The following is an 18,821-nucleotide window of genomic DNA, read 5'->3' on the forward strand; positions in this document are numbered from 1 at the left end:
CCATTATCAGAATCATCATTATCATCACTTTCATCACCATGCGTCACCATCGTCATCACCATCATCTTCATCATCATCATCATCATCACTATCATCACCTTCACTATCATCAACACCATTCACCGTCGTCCTCTTTGTCATCATCATTGACATCATCATCGTTATCATCTTCACTAGCTATATCATTATCTTGATCATCATCATCATCATCATCACCACCACCATAAGTTATGTGCACAACAAGCATCAGGATACTTAATATAGATAACAAGTTATTATACCAATTGTATGATTTATTATCATATTTGGACAAAAAATATATATTTCATTTAATATAAATATATATATGTACATATAAGTTTAAATTGAAATATGATAAATATGAATTTATAAATTATATTGAAGAATGATGACCTTAACTGTGCAACTATAATATATATAAATATTCAAAAGGTATGCAAAATACTTGTTCAGTGTTTGAAAATGAATCAATTCACTCATCAAATATTCATCCAAGAAATCACAAATACGTTATTTGATATGAATATTTTGTTTTAAACTTGGCGTATTAGTATAAATAAAAACAATGTATATAAAAGCATAGTAATATACATATACATCATATAGTATTTATTAGTCAACTAAACCCAATTATTATGTCTTCAAAAACTAATGTACTAGTTTGACCGACTGAAGAAATATTCTACGTCATTTTCATTTCGGAAATCACATTTATATCTTAACGAACTTTTTGTTCACATGTTACGTCAAGAAAACTATAGATTTTACATTAACAAATACCCTTAACCACATTATTAGACAACTTACTCATACAAACAAAATGGTGAATTTGGGATATTCACATATACGGAATAACGTAAAATCACAAAGAATCCCATACTGGGGCAAATAATATTAAAATATAACGTACCAATGTGGTTTACCGCTGTTACTTTATTACCACTTGCATTTTAATGCCGGTAATGATTTTTTTAAATAATAATATATGAGAAAACAAGAGATAAGAACAAAGTGGGGTTTTAAAGATTGTTAGGCAGCCTACATAAACAAAATATATATAGAACTATCTACTTGAATTTATATAGGAGCATGATGATTATATATATATATATCTACTCATTTATCCTTTAAATGAGTAGATCTATCTATATATATATATATATATATATATATATATATAGTTCATCAATAATGATCCCAATAAAAGTATCCTAATTCTGTTGTACATTGGATTAAATGAATCGGTAGAATATATATGTCGTAGTTAAGCAAGCTATACATTATATACTTCTTATTATAAGATACCTGCCTCTTTCATATATTATTTCCATGATATAAAATTAAAGCGAGAAAGGTGTAAAAAAATATATACATCTACAATTTACAAAAAATATCAGCTACAATTAAAAAAAAATCAGCTACAGTGTGCCAAATATTTAATTGGATTCTTGAGTTTCATTCCACATAATTTGAGCTGTACATGAAATATTCAAGATGGTGTAGAATTATTAATTTCGATTGAAAGTACAAAGACTTTTATCTATCTGACTGACTAAATTTGATTTGATTTATTTCTGCATTCACATCAGTATCAGAATTACAAAATACATGTATACAATATACAAATTGAATGACGAATATATTTCATATAAATTAGAATTGTTTTAATCGGCACCAAGCCAAATTAGCAAATCACAAACGACAATTCAGAAAACAATCCACGAAGAATTGGATGTTCAGCCTCAGATACTGTCAGCAATTTTGCTTTAGATCTCTAGTTTTATTTCATTATTTTCTTATAAAGAAACTAAGTGAAATATTTAGATGTTGAGAATTCATTCTAAGATACTGCTGAGTTTCCGGACTAACCGCCTGTTGTAAGGCATGATGACGTCTCCTCTTGTGATTTGGAGTGTGGATTCAGTCAGCCCACCCTCTGCGTCCATGAAAACGACAATCTTTTGACCACGTCTGAAAGATTGAGCACTGCATCCGCGAAGACGTGGTATCGTCATCTGGAGCATACCTTCGCTATCTTCAAGCGTGGCCGGTAGAACCCCACGAAGAGGATCAACTGATTCTATAGAGTAGGACATGGAATTGTCTTGGCTGTCGATGTCTGAAATGATCGCGATGAAAACGCGTTCTTTGGGTCGAAGTATGTCGGTACAAGTTGACGAGATTCGGTCACTCCTGTGTTTCAAGTTGCAATGGCATTGAGGGTCTGCAAAATTAAATACAAACAAAATAAATGACCGATTAAAAATAAAAAGTAACTCGAAGGATATCACATCTTCCGAAGTACACACTAATAATGAAGTTGCAGTTACTAATATTTTTTTAAGTGTAAGCTAATAGAGTTCTTTGTTCTCGTGAGTATTTTTTTTTTTTTGGGGGGGGGTCTTATATTCGGGGATAAAATAGTAGAAAGCATAGAAAACTTCATTTCTAAGGTGTAAGTAAACAGGTATAAGAAAATGGCACCGTTTGCTATCAGAATATCCAATCGGATTCTTACTCATGTTAATGGGGGAGGGTGGCCGGGCTCGTTTTTTTTGTGTGTGTGGTTATTTGTGTATAATGAAGGTACACAGATATGTTATGAAGAAACAGTTCCCATCCCACCTCTCCATGTGATTCGAATCTTTACCTTGTGCGGATGACTCGTTTGGACATGTCTCTCCTCGAGGGCTGATAGTGTAATCGTCACAGCAAGTCTCCTTCGATGGTTGGTAGTAAGAAGCACCACAGCATTCGGCACCGTTAACCTTGTCATGCAACTCTCCTTGACAGCAGTCAAAGCGAGTAGGATTGTACGGAGTGTCCACGCAACAAGACGTCTTGCCACTGGACGCATCCGATGGTCGACCATTGCAGCATATGAAGTCATCCCGAAGATCGAATACAAAGTTACCACAGCAGGTCTGTGTCAACGCGTCGTACTCCTGCTCGTCACACAGTAAACGGATATCTACCCCGTTGTTGACCTCCTCTTCTCCTGCATCAGGTATGATGTATTCTGTAACAAGTGGTGTGATGGTATCAGAATCAGAGCACATCTCTATTGTAACATTGAAAATCTTGGAACCGCAACAGTCTTGTTCTGAAGAGGAAAACGACACTCCACCGCAGCATCCAAAATCATCGTTTTGCATGTGTACCTCCCCGCCACAACAAGTCTCGATGTAGGTATTGATGACGTTACCACCGCAGCATTCGTTGGGGTCTCCTTGGAGGAGGGGGATACCGTTACAGCATGTCTGGTAGTGAGTGTCGATCAGTTCACCACCACAGCATTCGATGTGGTGTCCCTGGAGATTTGGCCAGACCATACCTCCGCAGCAGATCTCCTCGTCCGGGTTCCTCACAATGTCAATGCCGCAGCATTCGCCATCAGCGACAAACTTGTGCTCGACGCCACCACAGCACGTATGTTGGGAGCTCTGATACGTATCAGCATCACAACAAGATATAGCATGTTCTGCCATTCTGGACTGGGTAAAGGGGAAGAGGTCATTCATACAACAGCTCTCTGTGCGAGGATCGTACGTCATATCACCACAGCATTGAAGTCCAGCTTGTCCTTGGCTGAGGTATCCATTGCAACATACGCTGGTAAGGTCATCTGACTCATAGGTCTGGGTACCGCAACATTCTGTCCTATCACTTGCTCGGGTATGTCTGTGAATCGGATACAAAGGAATAATTTATTTATCATCAGTGACATCGAGACCCATGTACGATAAAACGCAGTTCTATTAATTGAATAAATAAATGCATCACTTTCCAAAAATATAAACCTTGATTAAGTACTCTCCCAAAAAGCATACATGCTGTCATGGGGAGAAATTTGAAATGTTGAAACTATCACACACAGAACTCAGATGGTAAAAAAAAATATTTTTATACTTGTAAGACGGGTTCCAGAACCACTTCGAGCGTTCAAGTTACATGTTAAACTGGTTTCCACTAAACTGTTTCCATAAAACTAGTTTAAGAAAGGAGATGAGAAGGGGTTCTTACATGACTCCATTGCAGCAGATCTGGTCGGTGCCATCATAAGCTTGGTCATTACAGCATTCTCCGTCTGCTATGGCAAATACCCATCCTTCACACACGGTCTCGGTAGCCGGGTTAAAAGCAGTAAAACCATCGCACTCATCTCGACCACCGTATCGTTCATGGAGATATCCATCGCAACAAATCTGGCTGGTAGGGTCCGTCAGAAGGTTATACCCACAGCAGGATGCATCTAATATTTCAAATCAAAGGAAAGAAAGATTCTAGTTATTTCAAGTTTAAAGGGACATCGCGTGATACAACCTATTCCATAAGACCACCCTAGTCCATGGAAAGACCAGATTCTTTGATAGCAGGCTGTTTAATTTTTAGTCAGTGGAACTAATTATTATTATTTCGGATTTCCGTTTTCGAATGAAGCCAGGATAAAAACTTACCACTATTTGTAATTTGATGAATATTTCCATTACAGCACTTCTCTGTGGCTGGATCAAAAGCATAAAGACCGCAGCACTCTCCGTTCTCCGAACCTCGAGGTAAGGGTGTTGGGAAGCCCATGCAACATAGTTCACCAGCTCCAAGAAGTTGTTGACCACAGCAAACGTTTTCATCGGGATGGTATGGGATGTCCCCGCAGAGCTCTGGGTAGTCTTCGACCTCGTCTAAAGGTCGGATGGTTCCGCTCTGGTCACACATATGCGTCAAGGTGCTGTAGGCATGGTTTCGGCAGCATCTGTACGGAATCAAAAGTGGAGTGCTACAATTCTTTGAAGAATAAGAGATTTTCTTTATTTCAATATATCATATTACTGAATAAGGTGAGAAAAAAAACCTGGATACCTGAGTACGTGGTTGAGATTTGAAGATAAAAAAATTGTAAGCCTTAAACAACAGTGGCAGTGGTAGTTTTTGTATATTATTCTTTGTTGTTGTAATGAGAACTTAACCCAGATGGCTCCTTACCCAGATTCGAAAGACGGGATATCGTGGACGGTTGCCATGCAGCACGTTTGGAGAGCAGGTATGAAAGATATGATGGTTCCTGGACAACACTCCCTTTCGTAGCCATCTTCGTCAAATCGCCCCCTGATGAAATCGTCGCAACACACCTCCGCTGTCGGGTCATAGATCTCAATGCCACAAACCGCCAGGTTCCGTGCTAAAACTTCGATACCACCGTCTTCCATGCATACCTGATATGGAGAAAAGAAGAGGAAACAGAAAACAAGGTTACAACTAGTATTTAAAGACTTTTTAAAGGATATTCAGTTGTTAGAAAGCGTCTTCTTTGGATCTCCTATGGAATTTAGGAGCATCTACTTTAATCCTAAGGTCGATTTCTGATAGAAGTAACACGCTCAAAAATCCTTCCGATTGTGCTGGATTCGGGGCAACTCATTAATCTGTTGACTACTGGTTTCAGTCATTCACAAAGGCTTTTAAAGGGATTCACCCAGTTCCAGTTGGTAATGAGGTAATAACATTCTTTTGAAAACGTTTCATTGGGAATAGTTTGATCAACTATACCTTACCTGAGTTGCAGTGTTGTATGTGACATCGAAGCATATTGCATCATCAGTCTCAATCGTTTTGAAAACAGCATATTGCCCGATAGGATCACAGAGTTCGTTCGCTGATAGGATGCGTGAATCACAGCATTGACCTTCACCAGTCGGTACATGGTGCAAAGTATCTGAGGTTAAGAAAGAAATCACGTTAATTTAGAGTCAAAGGGGAGGGGTAATAAAAATGGAAACGTTAAGAAAACTACTCGATCTTCAATCGTTGCTCATGGTGTCATTTGCTTCTTTTGTCAGTTTGGTACAAAGTGTGTGAAAGCATACTCATCGTTTCATCTGTATCTTCAGTTTTGTTTTAAATCCACTTCGATATTCCCCATTTACAAACCAAGTTAAGTAATTTGTTCATCAGTTATAACAACACTTCTTACCTTCAAGCAGCCCTCGGCAACATGTTGCTTGAGATGGGTCATAGGCCTGAACAGTACCGCAACACTCGCCATCGATGATATCGTCAAAGCTTCGACTGGCGCAGCACGTTTGGCTTGTTGGATCGTAGGTTGACAGGCCACAGCACTCCTCAGACGGGGATGACTTCTCCAAGATGGCGGTTGGCTCGTCATTAGACCCACAACATAACTCAATCGAGGAGTTGTATGTTTCTGTAGAAATCATGATCAGTGGATGAGGAAAACAATTATTTCAATACTGTTGTCGAGTAAGAAGAATGCTAAAGGGCCTATGAATATTAGGAGAATCTCTTCATAAATGTCCTTATAATTCATGTCGTTGTTAAGTAAAGTAAGTTTTTTAGTTTAGTATTAAGTTCAGCTTAAGTTTATTCAACCAATTATAAGTAAATATCGAGTCTGAACGGGAATCTATAAATTATTTCAGATATCAAAAACCTCATACTGGTAAACGCATTATTCTAATTTATTTATTTATTGATTGATTGGTATTTTTTTTTCATTTTTATCATCAAGACACTGTCAAACATTAAAAAAAGGATCTTACGGAGAAGTTTGATTTGAGTAGATTTATATCGAATGAAGAGAAACTGATGTGTCTTTTCTCGTACGTACCCTCTCCACAGCACGCTACGTTTTCTTCTCTCTCGTAGAGGGTGTCCTGGCAACAAATGTGGTTTGTCTTGAAGAAGGACTCATCTCCGCAACACGCTTGTACATTAGGTAACTCGGGGATTCCCCGGAACAGATTGTTATTACAGCAAGATGACTGAGAAGCCAGATACGATTCGGATCCACAGCATTTAGCTCCGTTATCTGTTGAACAAAGATAAATCATTAAAAAATATTACAAATCCCATCTTTATTGATGATGTCAGTGTCATAATTTTTGAGTTTGTTGTATTTAAATTATATGCATGACATGATGCAAATATAAGTATATCCGGTACCGTATATAGGATCACCCTCATAGCATTTACCTTCCATTTTCTAATCGTCACACAAATTATAGAGATTGTCAACATTCCTGGTTTTGAGGTTTTCTGCTCTAGATAACATGTCACTAAGTCAAGGTATCACACATCGCTAAAGTATAAACCCGCACAAATAGTAAATGATCCCTATAAAAAAATAATATGAAGTAGGATGAGGTTGTTGCTTACATACCTGAAGAGTGGACATGGCCATGGCAACAGAGTTGTGAGCTGGGGTTGTAAGGTAATCTGTCGCTGCAACACATCTCAGTCATGACATTGTAGGTCGAGTTACCGCAGCACTCGGTCAATGAGTCCCTATTGTCGTGTGCCACCTACGATATAAAAAGTTAATGTTTGTGTCATCAGTGAGCAAACCACACCAAAATATATTCCTATCAATTCATTTTTGTGAGGGAGAATTTCCTGTACTTTGATCATTTATTAAGAAAAGATAACTCTAGGCTTTCTCAATTCAATTTTATGTATTAAGGTGCAACATGCAACCATGATAAAACATGAAAGCATTATCTATGGTTATGATGCGTTTACAAAGACGGTGATTCTTTAACATATTTCATACTGTAGATCGTATGATAATTCAAGTGCTTACCCCATCACAACAGATTTCATATCTTGGGTCAATAACTCTGTCTCCACAGCACTGACCAACGCCAGAAAGTGTTGCCATGGTTATATCTCCATCTTCCTCTACTGGACAGCATGACTCCTCGTCTGTATTGTATGTTGCTGACCCGCAGCAATCAAATTGACCTGATAGTGAAAGAAAAAAAAAAGTGAATTCCGATATCTTACACGATATGATATGCAACTACTTATACTACCGCTAATACTACAGTACTACTATTACTGCTACCACAGTTAGTACTACTTTTACTGCTACCAGTATACTTGCACAGATTTTACTATTATTGCTGCAACTTGATTTACCACTAATATTACTATTACTGCTACCACTTAAACTACCACTTAAACTTCTTTTAATGCTACCACTTAAACTACCACTGCTAATACTACTACTGCTACTAATTTTACTACAGCTAATACTACTACTGCTTCTACCACTGTTGCCACTGCTATACTACTACTACTACTTCTGCCGCTACTACTGTAGCTACAATGTACTGCCGATGCTACTGCAGCCATCACTGTTTCTACAACTCCTTATTTTTCTAAGTCATATCCTGTATCCATACCGTTTGTATTAGAATGGATGTGAAAGCCACAACAGATCGAGGTATCTGGGTTGTACCACTGTGTAAAACCACAGCATCGTTCGCCCTCTGATTTCCCCTTCACCTCACCACCACAACAGATCGCATCTTTAGGGTTGTAAATTCTGTCACCACCTGTAATAATTAAAAATTTGAAAATATCATGTTTGATAATGAGCAATGACGGCCTGAAAGTCATGAAAACGCAACTATAATGTATCAATATTACTATTACCCTTCAGTTTTTCTTTGTTTTATTGGGATGTCGTCTTGTTACTTGAGCGTTTCATTTATACTCTTGTATCTCTGCTCCGATGTCTTGGTTTTTCATTGTCTAATATATTATTGCCTATTTTTTCATTATTATTAATAATCAGTCTTTCACGATAACTTGTACATATAATTTTTGTATTTGATGAATTAATAAATCTCTTTGAGTTGAATCATTACAAACGATTTGCAATAATTGATAAGCCCTGTATCATCGGCATCATTTGAATTGATCATCATGATTACTTCTACCCAATGATCAATAGTATCATCATCGTCACCACTCACGATCGCCGCCACCACCATCACCACCACCACTACTACAAACAGTACCATCAACACCACCAATACCACCTAGTCTGCTGGGCAAACCCTTCACTCGAGTTAAGGGTCTGAATGTGCAGCCTTATCATGCCTTGTCGTGTACTGAAGGCCTCACAGCAAGTTTTGTATGTGCTAGTCTTTGCGTGGAGACACACTTGTTGATCAAAGTTTCAATCAGGGTCTGTGCCTGCAGACTAAATACCACCTACACCAACACCACCCACATGAAACTACCAACCATCCTCCACCACGAACACCAACTCCATCACTACAACCAACACCACCATCAACACCTTCACCACCATCAACGCCCTACTTACAGCAAAGAGGACGATTACCCCTTCCTCCTTGGTATATGTTTCCACCACAGCACACCTCTGTAGCAACGTTGTACCGTCTGTTTTCACCCGTTGACGGGTTCGGACATAGTCCATTTTTCGCCTCTGCGTTTCCTGCCACTGAAGAAATAAAATCAAACTTACATGATTAAATTTGTTATCAACATTTGGGATTTAAGAGCATTGATTGAATTTCTGCCAACATCATTTGTTTTCTGTCATACCCATATCGAAATATTTATTAGCAATGTAGTATGCCTCGCATTTGAGTCTTGGATCGCTTGTTGGAATGCTCCCCAGGGAGTGGAGAAAGTACATACATTCTGTGCGGGCATGTCAGGATCCGATGACCGATATATATTAAAACTGTTTTTGTTGGAAAAGTACCATCATGAACGTCTTTGAATGGTGTGTGCGCTCTTCTAATAAATCCATATCATTATTATTATTTAGAATTTTTCATTTTTCAAACCTTTCTGTGTGCCCTATTATTCTCTGACGAAAGTCATCTTCAGGAATTTTGAAGTCACATCAATTTTAGAATAACGGGTGAAATTTGTTCATGGTTTCTTTATTTATTAAAATGAGGAGAGCACGACGGTGCCCGTTCGCTTTTCCTAAATTCCCCCGAAATGTTACCCTTACGTCAAATCAGGGATAAATATAAAATAAAGAGTGAGACATTAATTAGTTTGCGGGGTATCCCTCTTCTTCCGGCGTTCCCCTTTTTCGTGACATATCTAAAAATAGATCCAGTACAATAGGGAGACCAAAAACACCGAATAAGGAAAAAAACCCATGGAGTTGAATGCAATTGAACAAACACTTTTGTAAACAACCTTTAGACACGTCAGAATAAATACAGAACTAACTGGGTTGCTATCACATTGAATAAACAAAAAGTTTGCGAACAGCGTTTTTTTTTAACTCGTCGTTTTTTTAAATAACTTTTAAGGAGTTCCGTTTAGGGTAATTTTACTACCTCCTATTTACATGAATATGTTTCAAATGTGTATTATCCCTTTTAATCCCCATTTTATAGGACAGTGCTTTGTGAGATAACTTATTGTGAGATATTGTAGGCTTACAGGAATTTAATGCGCGATGAGGAAACATGAGTATGAAAATACGAATCTCTTTGTAGTGTTTCGGAAGTCTATATGCGCGATTTTCCCCAGGGTATATAATTATGATAATATCAAAAGCTAAACCAGGTAAAAGTAAAATTGAAACACCATGGTACATAAACACCAAGGTACATGCATAAAAATAATCATAATTCAAAATCACACTATTTCAAATCACATAATTATGTCGCGTTTTTTTACAGACTACATTATTTGAGATAGTTCTCAAAGCAAGAATTTTCCAGAACTATTCCGTTCTAAGGAGACAGATCGGTTGGGTGTATATAGGCTAAATGTCAGACGAAAACAAACAGAAATCATTACTTGGTGGAAAATCCCAAAGGTTTAACTTTGATGGGGGGTACTAACCGTATTATAATGTTCAACTCTTCGAAGCGTGATCTGATTTCTGTGTCTGTAGTCTAAAATATTCCACCTTAATCATATATCGTTTTGCCTCCCAAGGGAATGACGAATTTTTCCTATGCAATGTATATGCAATTTACCTCAAGCTGAGAAAAAGAATAATTTACATTTGATGGCTGTAAACGCTTGCATTCGTGAAAATTAAATGAATAAATGATTATTAATAATCACGAATGGGGAGATCACAATGGTAGGCTCGACCCGCCCCCTCGGTGCTTACGTCACAATTGCATTGATCAATGTACAACAAAGGTTATGACGTAGGCTATTCATTAAAACGGTTCATTGATTTGGGGGAATCATGTGAAATCGAGATGTATTGGTGAAAGGCAGTGGGGAATTTTCCACAACCAGAACTCTATCCTACTATTGTCGCGTTATTTTAAACATTCAAAATAAAAAAAAATGCTTCTGAAAATGAATTGGCACTTTTTTATTATCAATCTCATTTCAAACTGCTCAAAGCAAGAACGATTTTTCTTAACTGTTTTATTTATTTTACATTTCGTTTCTCTTTCACATTTGAAATTTAAATGAGGTGTGAGAAATATCTTTTATTCATATTTGAAGGTCATGTGACCAGAGACAATATTCACCTATGATAAAAACGAATGGCATTTTGTGATTTTAATATTTCAGTTTCATTTTAGCTAACTTCTAAAAGGAAACCTTGGATAATTGTCTTTAGATTGTGTTGAAAATAAGATTGAATCAATATAAAAAGTGAAATGAAAACAACGAGCAAACAAGCACAAAAAACTAATATTCTAAACAATTGAAATCGATGAATTATTTGGTTTTGGGAGGATATTATACATACTTTCAAATTTAATTTTCTGCTGTATACATTTAAACTGCATCTATAATAAGGGCAAAGTCTAATTCCCCCAATTTTTTTTTCATTCCTTCAATATTAGAACATTATGAGCGTGGATCGTGAGTAAGTTAAATAAGAGATTGAGAGTGAATACATTTTGTTAATTTAATTTACAATTCTTCCACCAAACTAAGAACTTGATTTAAGGATATTATATTGTGACGATAATAAGTATTAATTATAATAATAATAATAATAATATTATTAATATTAGTAGTAGTAGCGTTATCATTATTATTATCAGTAGTAGTAGTAGAAGGAGGAGAAGTAGTATAGTAGTAGTCGTAGTCTTAGTAGTAATGATATCATTATTTATTTTTGTTGCTTTTTTTAAAGAAATTAAAACATTAAAGAAAGAGAGAACGGTTTCTTTATTAACTTTCGTGTCGACAAACATAACTTTAAATACAGATCTTGAAACCTACTTCGTATTATCGTGTTAAAAAAAAATGAAATTCCGATGATGAGGGATGAGATTATCTTCCGACAAGTGTCAGGTCTGATAACTTTCTCTATTAATTTTTGATGGCTCAGAAGCACGGGTGCCTGACGGTCACCACTTCAATATTGGTGATTTCAAGTTCAGTGTTGACCTTTTGATGTTGGTGTTAGGTCCATTTTTACACGATTATAACAGCAAACATACAATGAAGATGGTCCCGAAAAGTCACTCACTACATAGTTGTTGAGATGTCAATTATGTGATCTGGATCAGTTTTACAAACTCTGAATAGGTTTTGGAGCTAGGGGAAGCAATCCAAATTTCAACACCAACACCGAGGCCAACACCAGACTTGAAATCACCCAATTGTCGGATAAATCATAATCTGTCAGGTATATATCATCCAACAAGTCCTTGCGTAATCAGATAATACGCTCCCAACGTCGCCCTACCTAAAGCATGAAATCGCATTTAATTATGGGGGAGTGCCACATGCAAATTTGTATGTTATCTCTGACCCCACCCCGCCAACACACACACACACACACACACACACACACACACACACACACACACACTCTCCCTCTCTCTCTTTGCATTATTTCAATTCGTCCTGGTATTTTGATAATTTAGTCATCCTCTATTGCATAACGTCTCACCACCAAGTTGCAATGATGTACATGTATTTCGAAATTTACACTAAATAATACTACTGGCGGTGACAAATTACTAAACATGTTGAAACATATATATATATATATATTTATATCTCGAGATGGATGCATCATAGTTGTGCAAGACTACTAATATTAATATTAAACAAACAAAAACAGGCTTATTGACATGCAGATAGCTTTTTAAATATGAAGTAACTTCTTAAGAAGTTCTCCGGATCAATAATGTATTGTAGTCACGTGATTTTCTAAATAAAATGACAATCTGACTTGACATAAATGACCTAAAAAGTAAGTTCACATCTCTTATTCTCAGGAATTATTATTTCTTTTTATTTCAACTCATCATTTTGTAGCTGTGTTTGTACACATGTGAGCCTTCGTAAGCACATAGGGGCGTACGGCTCCAATTTCTCTCCGAGAGTCAAATGATATAGGTGCCGTTGCCCAGGGATACCAATATATTGATAAGATTTCGGTTCCGTGTCAATTGATTCCGATCTATAAAAAAATTGTCGAGATGCCCATAATTTCAAAACAATAATCTAAGGAAGGAAAAATTGATACTTACATGATGCAGCGATGATGAATGTCACTGTAATATAGTTGATATAGATGAAAGATGTCATTCTGTATTTCAAATGTCTCTGCAAACTAGTCGAGAAGAGTCGTTACGTTTCGGTGCCTTTTTCTGACAGCCGCTGATCGTAGATTGGCACCAACGCCATTCTGCAACCCTATTTATGCTTAGCGAGTCAGTATACGTGCGCCCATGCAGCCATCCAAAATAGCACCCTTGTCATTTTTAGGGACTTCCCCCGTATGCACCTTTGAGCATAACAGTCCGTCGGCAAGCCCAGAAAACGTAGCTTCTTTTATCCAAGTGATATTCATGACTATAGAGGGTTTTTGTAGGACCAAAACACCTTTTAGTCGGCCATTGCTGCTCTGAATATTGACCAAATTTCATGTTTTTGGTATCTTTGTAAAGAAGTAGAATCATTATTTTAGGTCATGTGTTTGGATTTTTAAAAGGATTTTGTAATATAGGGAAAACTTTTGATCTAAAACATGAAACAAAATCATTTTTTCATCTAACAAAAGTTGTTTTCACACCTAATTTCTGTTCGAGCACAAATGATTTTTATATTATGATAAAGCTGAAGATCTAAGCTTTAATATGATATAATTTTTACAAGAAGATGTATTTTAAGATGGGTCAGCAGCCAGCCTTTCATAGGCCAAGTACATTTAGCAGCTCAAAAACAAGAATACTGCGCTCTGATTGGTCATAGAGACCACACACCCACGCAAATTCCAATGTTCCCCACACTGGGCCTCTGCAAGGTCACACTCACCATGTGGTAATCTCTTCAAATTACCCGCCCCTGTTTTGAAAACATTATTAAGCCAATCAGAACTCTGGATTTTATGTTACTCAGAAATTTCAGAAATCTCGTCTTGCATCTTGATGGAAAAAGCTGGCTGCTGACCCATCTAAAAGATGCCACATATCAAGAGTGACATTGTAAGAAAGTATAGAGTTTGAGCTTTCTGATTATATAAATAATGTTTGTGCCTAAAACACAAAATGTTGCACAATTTGCAAGTGAAAACAGAGGAAGAAAAGTTTGTTTGATGCACCTTTTCAGGTAATAAAATTCGCTTATTTATCAAAACATTTTATTCAAAAGAAATAACCAATATAAAAGAGTAACATTTACTCTTTCCCATGGTACAAAAATAATCGATATTACTCAAGGAGAAAGTGGTTAAATTCTTTGAGTAAGAAAGTCTCACAATTCACGAGATTTTGCAGGGACATGAATTCAGCCACGAGAGGAGTTGGATCAATCTTGCTCATTTGCTCATTAACACAGGGGTTTACAGACTGACTGGTAACTTGTTCCCCGGGGTTTGTATCAACTTGCCGCCCTTTCACATGGCAAAAAAAAAAAATCGTTATTTTAATGATGATTCCAGTGAAAATAAGGCTAATGACGAATATATTTAGCATGTGTGAAACTAAACTAAAACATGACTAGAATCATGAACGCTAATCACAGTTACGATTACAGTAGGAATTCTCATTACAATGATGATTCAAGATTCACGTGTGAAAAGGCCCTTGGTCTAATACCAATTTCAATACCCGTAATGTCTAACCGCCACTTTGTCTAATAATCAGTTGGTCTATCCGCGACTCAGTCTAAAGCCCAAATGGTCTACTTTCCACTTCGTCCAGCTAATATTTTGCACTTGGTCAAATTCATCTAAAACTGTCATATATATCAAATAGATTTTACACGAATTGGGTAGAGCAAGAGTTATTAATAATATATAGTTATTTACTACTCTGGGTAGAGCCAATAACTGTAAATTAGACAAAATGGTAATTAGACCAAGGAGACGAGCTGGTTATTAAAACGAAGTGTAAAAAATATTATTAGACCATGTGGGGGAAACCAAACGGTAGAGACAAAGTGTGTATTGAGTCTATAAACCAAGTGGCAACTTATCTTGGGTTTTCCACCTCATCTTGGGTTTTCCACCTCATCTTTCTTCACGTGCAAAGAAGGGAACTTTTTCTCCATATAGAATGACCTTTTTTCGTCCCATCCGAGGAATATCCGAAGAGGTAATGGAGAAATGTTACAATGTCATATTTAGATGTTTGGAATATCTCACCAGAATACTATTTTAGATTAGAGATGTTGCATCTCACATAAAGATGTTTATTTCACCATTGCATTTATACGCGCAGGATTATTCTACTATTCTTACCTTTGATTTAAATCATTCAAAATATGAAGGGAAGGAAGGTGGGGGGGGGGGGGCAAAAAGGAGGAAGTTGTATATTGTTTTACACCATTATAATAGACAAAGTTTTCTCTTTATCAAAAGAAACATTCACTCTTTGAAAAGGGATTGATCAAAACCGTCATGTTGTTGATTAATTTTCTAATCCACACAAATATCTGTATTTCCCACACTTCTGGTACGTAAAAACAAAAACTTGCTCATAACGACATCGGTAAATCATAAACAGTATTTCGCTGGATCATTCAGTTTTTATATACTAACACAATGAATAAATTATTTTTTTACCAAGAGGGTAAATTAACATAACAACCACTACATGTATATAATATATAATAGTCATAATAGATTAAAAAGGTAAAAAATAATATCTTCTTTAGTATGCTCTTCCCCGATGGGTCTCTTTTGAAATCATTCGAGATATTTTGATGTTAAAAAGCGAAATTGAATGCATACATTCTTTGAGAAGTGTCAAGTGGTTCAAATAATAATAATAATGATGATGATGATAATAATAATGAAAATAATAATAATAGCAACAACAATGATAATGATATCAATAATATTGATAATAATAACAATGATAATACTATAATACTAATAATACAAGTTCACATCAATCTTGCGAGTCATAGTGTGGTCATGCTGTTGTTTCTAAACAAATTTGCATTTTTGCAAGGGAGTTATGTTTTTGTTTATAATGTGACTAATTACAATAAGAAGTAACGAAGATTACACAGAAATAAAGCTCCATTTATATTATTCATGTCATCATAAGTCATATACGACGTTTAGAATGGCTTTAGGTTTAGATGACTATGTGCGACTATTATGGTCAAAGGAAGTTGACCTATACATCTAAATTTGTTAACTCATAGTTCATGGTGTATATGCCACAAAATGTTGCAGATTACCGAATGAACCTTTTAAGCCTTGAACTCTTCCATTATTTCTTAAACCAGGCCACACCAGTTAGCATCATGATTTGGATCAATGAGTATAAAATGCAAATAATCATGAAAGCAGTAGGTTTATTTCCAGTATAAAAGTGTTTGCTTGGTGAGTATATAGGATGTCGCCACTCTAATTTACCATCCGCCGAACTTTTGGGTGACAGTAAGTTCGCTGGCTCACTGTATATTTTGGTGTTTGGGGGTGGAGGCGGGGACGAGGAAATACGTGTATACCTATATCACACCACTTAATGCAGGAATCCTTTCTAGTTTCCAAGCCAACTTGGATACGCCGAGATCATCACAACCGCTTCGAATCTTGTTCTAAATGATAATTACAATTACAAATTCCATCTGTGTGTTGGATAATCCTATCTCGTTCTTTCATTTCTTTAATGACACCTTTTCTCCTCGTAGATTCAATGCGAGAACGAATACAAATGTGTTTTTAAATTAATTTGATTTTAAATTTGTATTATACTGATTCTTAAATCTATTTTTGGATTCGCCTTGCCCCCCCAAAAAAAAAAATCTATATTTGATTGTAAATCTAGAAAAGTTGGAGTGGACGTTAATGTCATATAATCCTCACTGTTTGCTCCGCGTTCCTCATGTAGTTCGTAATACGGATCTTACTTCTATGTAGTACCTTGAGAATGAATTTCTTGGTCCTTTTGGGGACCCTTTACAATATGATAATTATGCACAGTGCCGGGCACAGTGCCGAGGAAACGATGTATTTTGAAACTTACCGGCTATGTTTATTTGTGTTGGCACAAAACAAAGATAAAACGGATAAATATTGAAGTAAAATATCATTATTGTAGTCTATAGTTTTCAAGATTATTCACCAAACCGCTACCGCTTTGGGGTTAAGGTCTTCCTGTTTTATAGGAATTAATATCTAGCATGTTTATTTCAGATATTATAGCTTTCCATCAATTAATGGTAATAATGATAATGAGGATGATGATGATAATAGTAATACTAGTCATAAAGGTGATAATGATGATATAATGATAATAATGATAATAGCAATATTAGTAATAATAATAATAATAATAATAAATAACGACAAATACAGGATTTTGAGTAATTATACCAAATCTTGTGTTTAATCGTCACTTTCAACGAATATTAATGAATTGCAAACTTTTCAATAGAAATGATAATTACATGGGGCCTTCTCTATATAACGTTCAAGCAACAAACATTGATATATAGGCCTATGCTTTTTTAATTTCTTGAATTAGGAAAGAAAAAATAATAATATTTTTCAAACAAAGCAAAAAATAATGTTCTTTAAAATGTAATATCTTGGGCATTCCATACGAGCCTCTCGAGTAAAATGTAACAAAAAGCTATACACACTCTCAGAACCACGAATCGATTCATTCCAATGGTTGAAGAAATGATGCCAAAAGGGAGGGGTATAAAAAAAGAAACATCCCTTCTCACATTTTTCGGGATTCTTTTTTTCTATGGAGTTCCTATAACAAAATGCGTCGTGTTTTACTCTATGTTCTAATCAAGTATTGTTTATAGTCAAAGGTTTTTGTCTCGCCTGCATAGCAGAGTGAGACTATAGGCGCCGCTTTTCCGACGGCGGCGGCGGCGTCAACATCAAATCTCAACCTTTTAAGGTTAATTTTTTTTTAATGACATCATAACTTAGAAAGTATACGGACCTAGTTCATGAAACTTGGAACTAAGGGTAATCAAGTATAACTGAATATCCTGCCTTGGTTTCAGGTCACATGACCAAGGTCAAAGGTTATTTAGGGTCAATGAACCTAGACCATGTTGGGGAATCAATATCGAAATCTTAACCTAAGGTTAAGTTTTGAAATGTCATCATAACTTTGAAAGTATATGGACCTAGTTCATGAAACTTGGACATAAGGGTAGTGGACTATTACTGAATATCCTGCCCGAGTTTCAGGTCACATGACTAAGGTCAAAGTCATTTAGGGTCAATTAACTTTGGGCATGTTAAGGGTATTTGTTGAATTTCCATCGTAACTTTGAAAGTTTATGGATCGAGTTCATAAAAGGGTAATCAAGTATAAATGATTGTTTTGCACACATCTTAGATCACATGATCATGGTCAAAGGTCATTTTGGGTCAATGGACATAGTATTTATGAATGTTTTCTTTTGTGAATAACCATTCAATAGCTGTTTTCAAAGTTAGCACAGTTATATCGAATCGCGTAAAGCAGGCGAGACTGCCAGAGGCGTTCCACTTGTTGAAATGTTATCAGCAATGTTCAATTTCTAATATATATTGTTGTAGGGGCGGATCTAGCTTTTTGCTGTATAGGAGGGGG

The 18,821-nt window shown here is 36.2% G+C and overlaps 1 protein-coding gene across 1 annotated transcript; it reads right to left on the minus strand.

The window, feature by feature from the left end:
- Positions 1-1,440: 1,440 nt before the first annotated feature.
- Positions 1,441-13,435, minus strand: LOC129264369 (uncharacterized). The gene is made up of 13 exons (XM_054902236.2): positions 13,290-13,435; positions 9,155-9,292; positions 8,223-8,375; positions 7,619-7,779; positions 7,199-7,340; positions 6,647-6,847; positions 5,993-6,223; positions 5,574-5,734; positions 5,005-5,234; positions 4,479-4,774; positions 4,045-4,273; positions 2,672-3,702; positions 1,441-2,245 (listed from the first exon to the last, which is right to left on the minus strand). Exons 1-13 carry the CDS (start codon positions 13,345-13,347, stop codon positions 1,857-1,859), a joined length of 3,420 nt encoding a protein of 1,139 aa, XP_054758211.2. The 5' UTR covers positions 13,348-13,435; the 3' UTR covers positions 1,441-1,856.
- Positions 13,436-18,821: the final 5,386 nt, after the last annotated feature.

This window comes from Lytechinus pictus, chromosome 7, assembly GCF_037042905.1.
Source record: "Lytechinus pictus isolate F3 Inbred chromosome 7, Lp3.0, whole genome shotgun sequence".
Lineage (NCBI taxonomy): Eukaryota > Metazoa > Echinodermata > Echinoidea > Temnopleuroida > Toxopneustidae > Lytechinus > Lytechinus pictus.

Bases quoted from the DNA above. Each gene is read 5' to 3' on its own strand.
- LOC129264369 (XM_054902236.2), bottom strand. From the start codon at position 13,347: ATGACATCTTTCATCTATATCAACTATATTACAGTGACATTCATCATC. The intron at 7,780-8,222 runs GTATGGATACAG...TTTCACTATCAG, and splicing joins CATCCATTCTAATACAAACG to GTCAATTTGATTGCTGCGGG. The intron at 4,274-4,478 runs GTAAGTTTTTAT...TTGAAATATTAG, and splicing joins TCATCAAATTACAAATAGTG to ATGCATCCTGCTGTGGGTAT.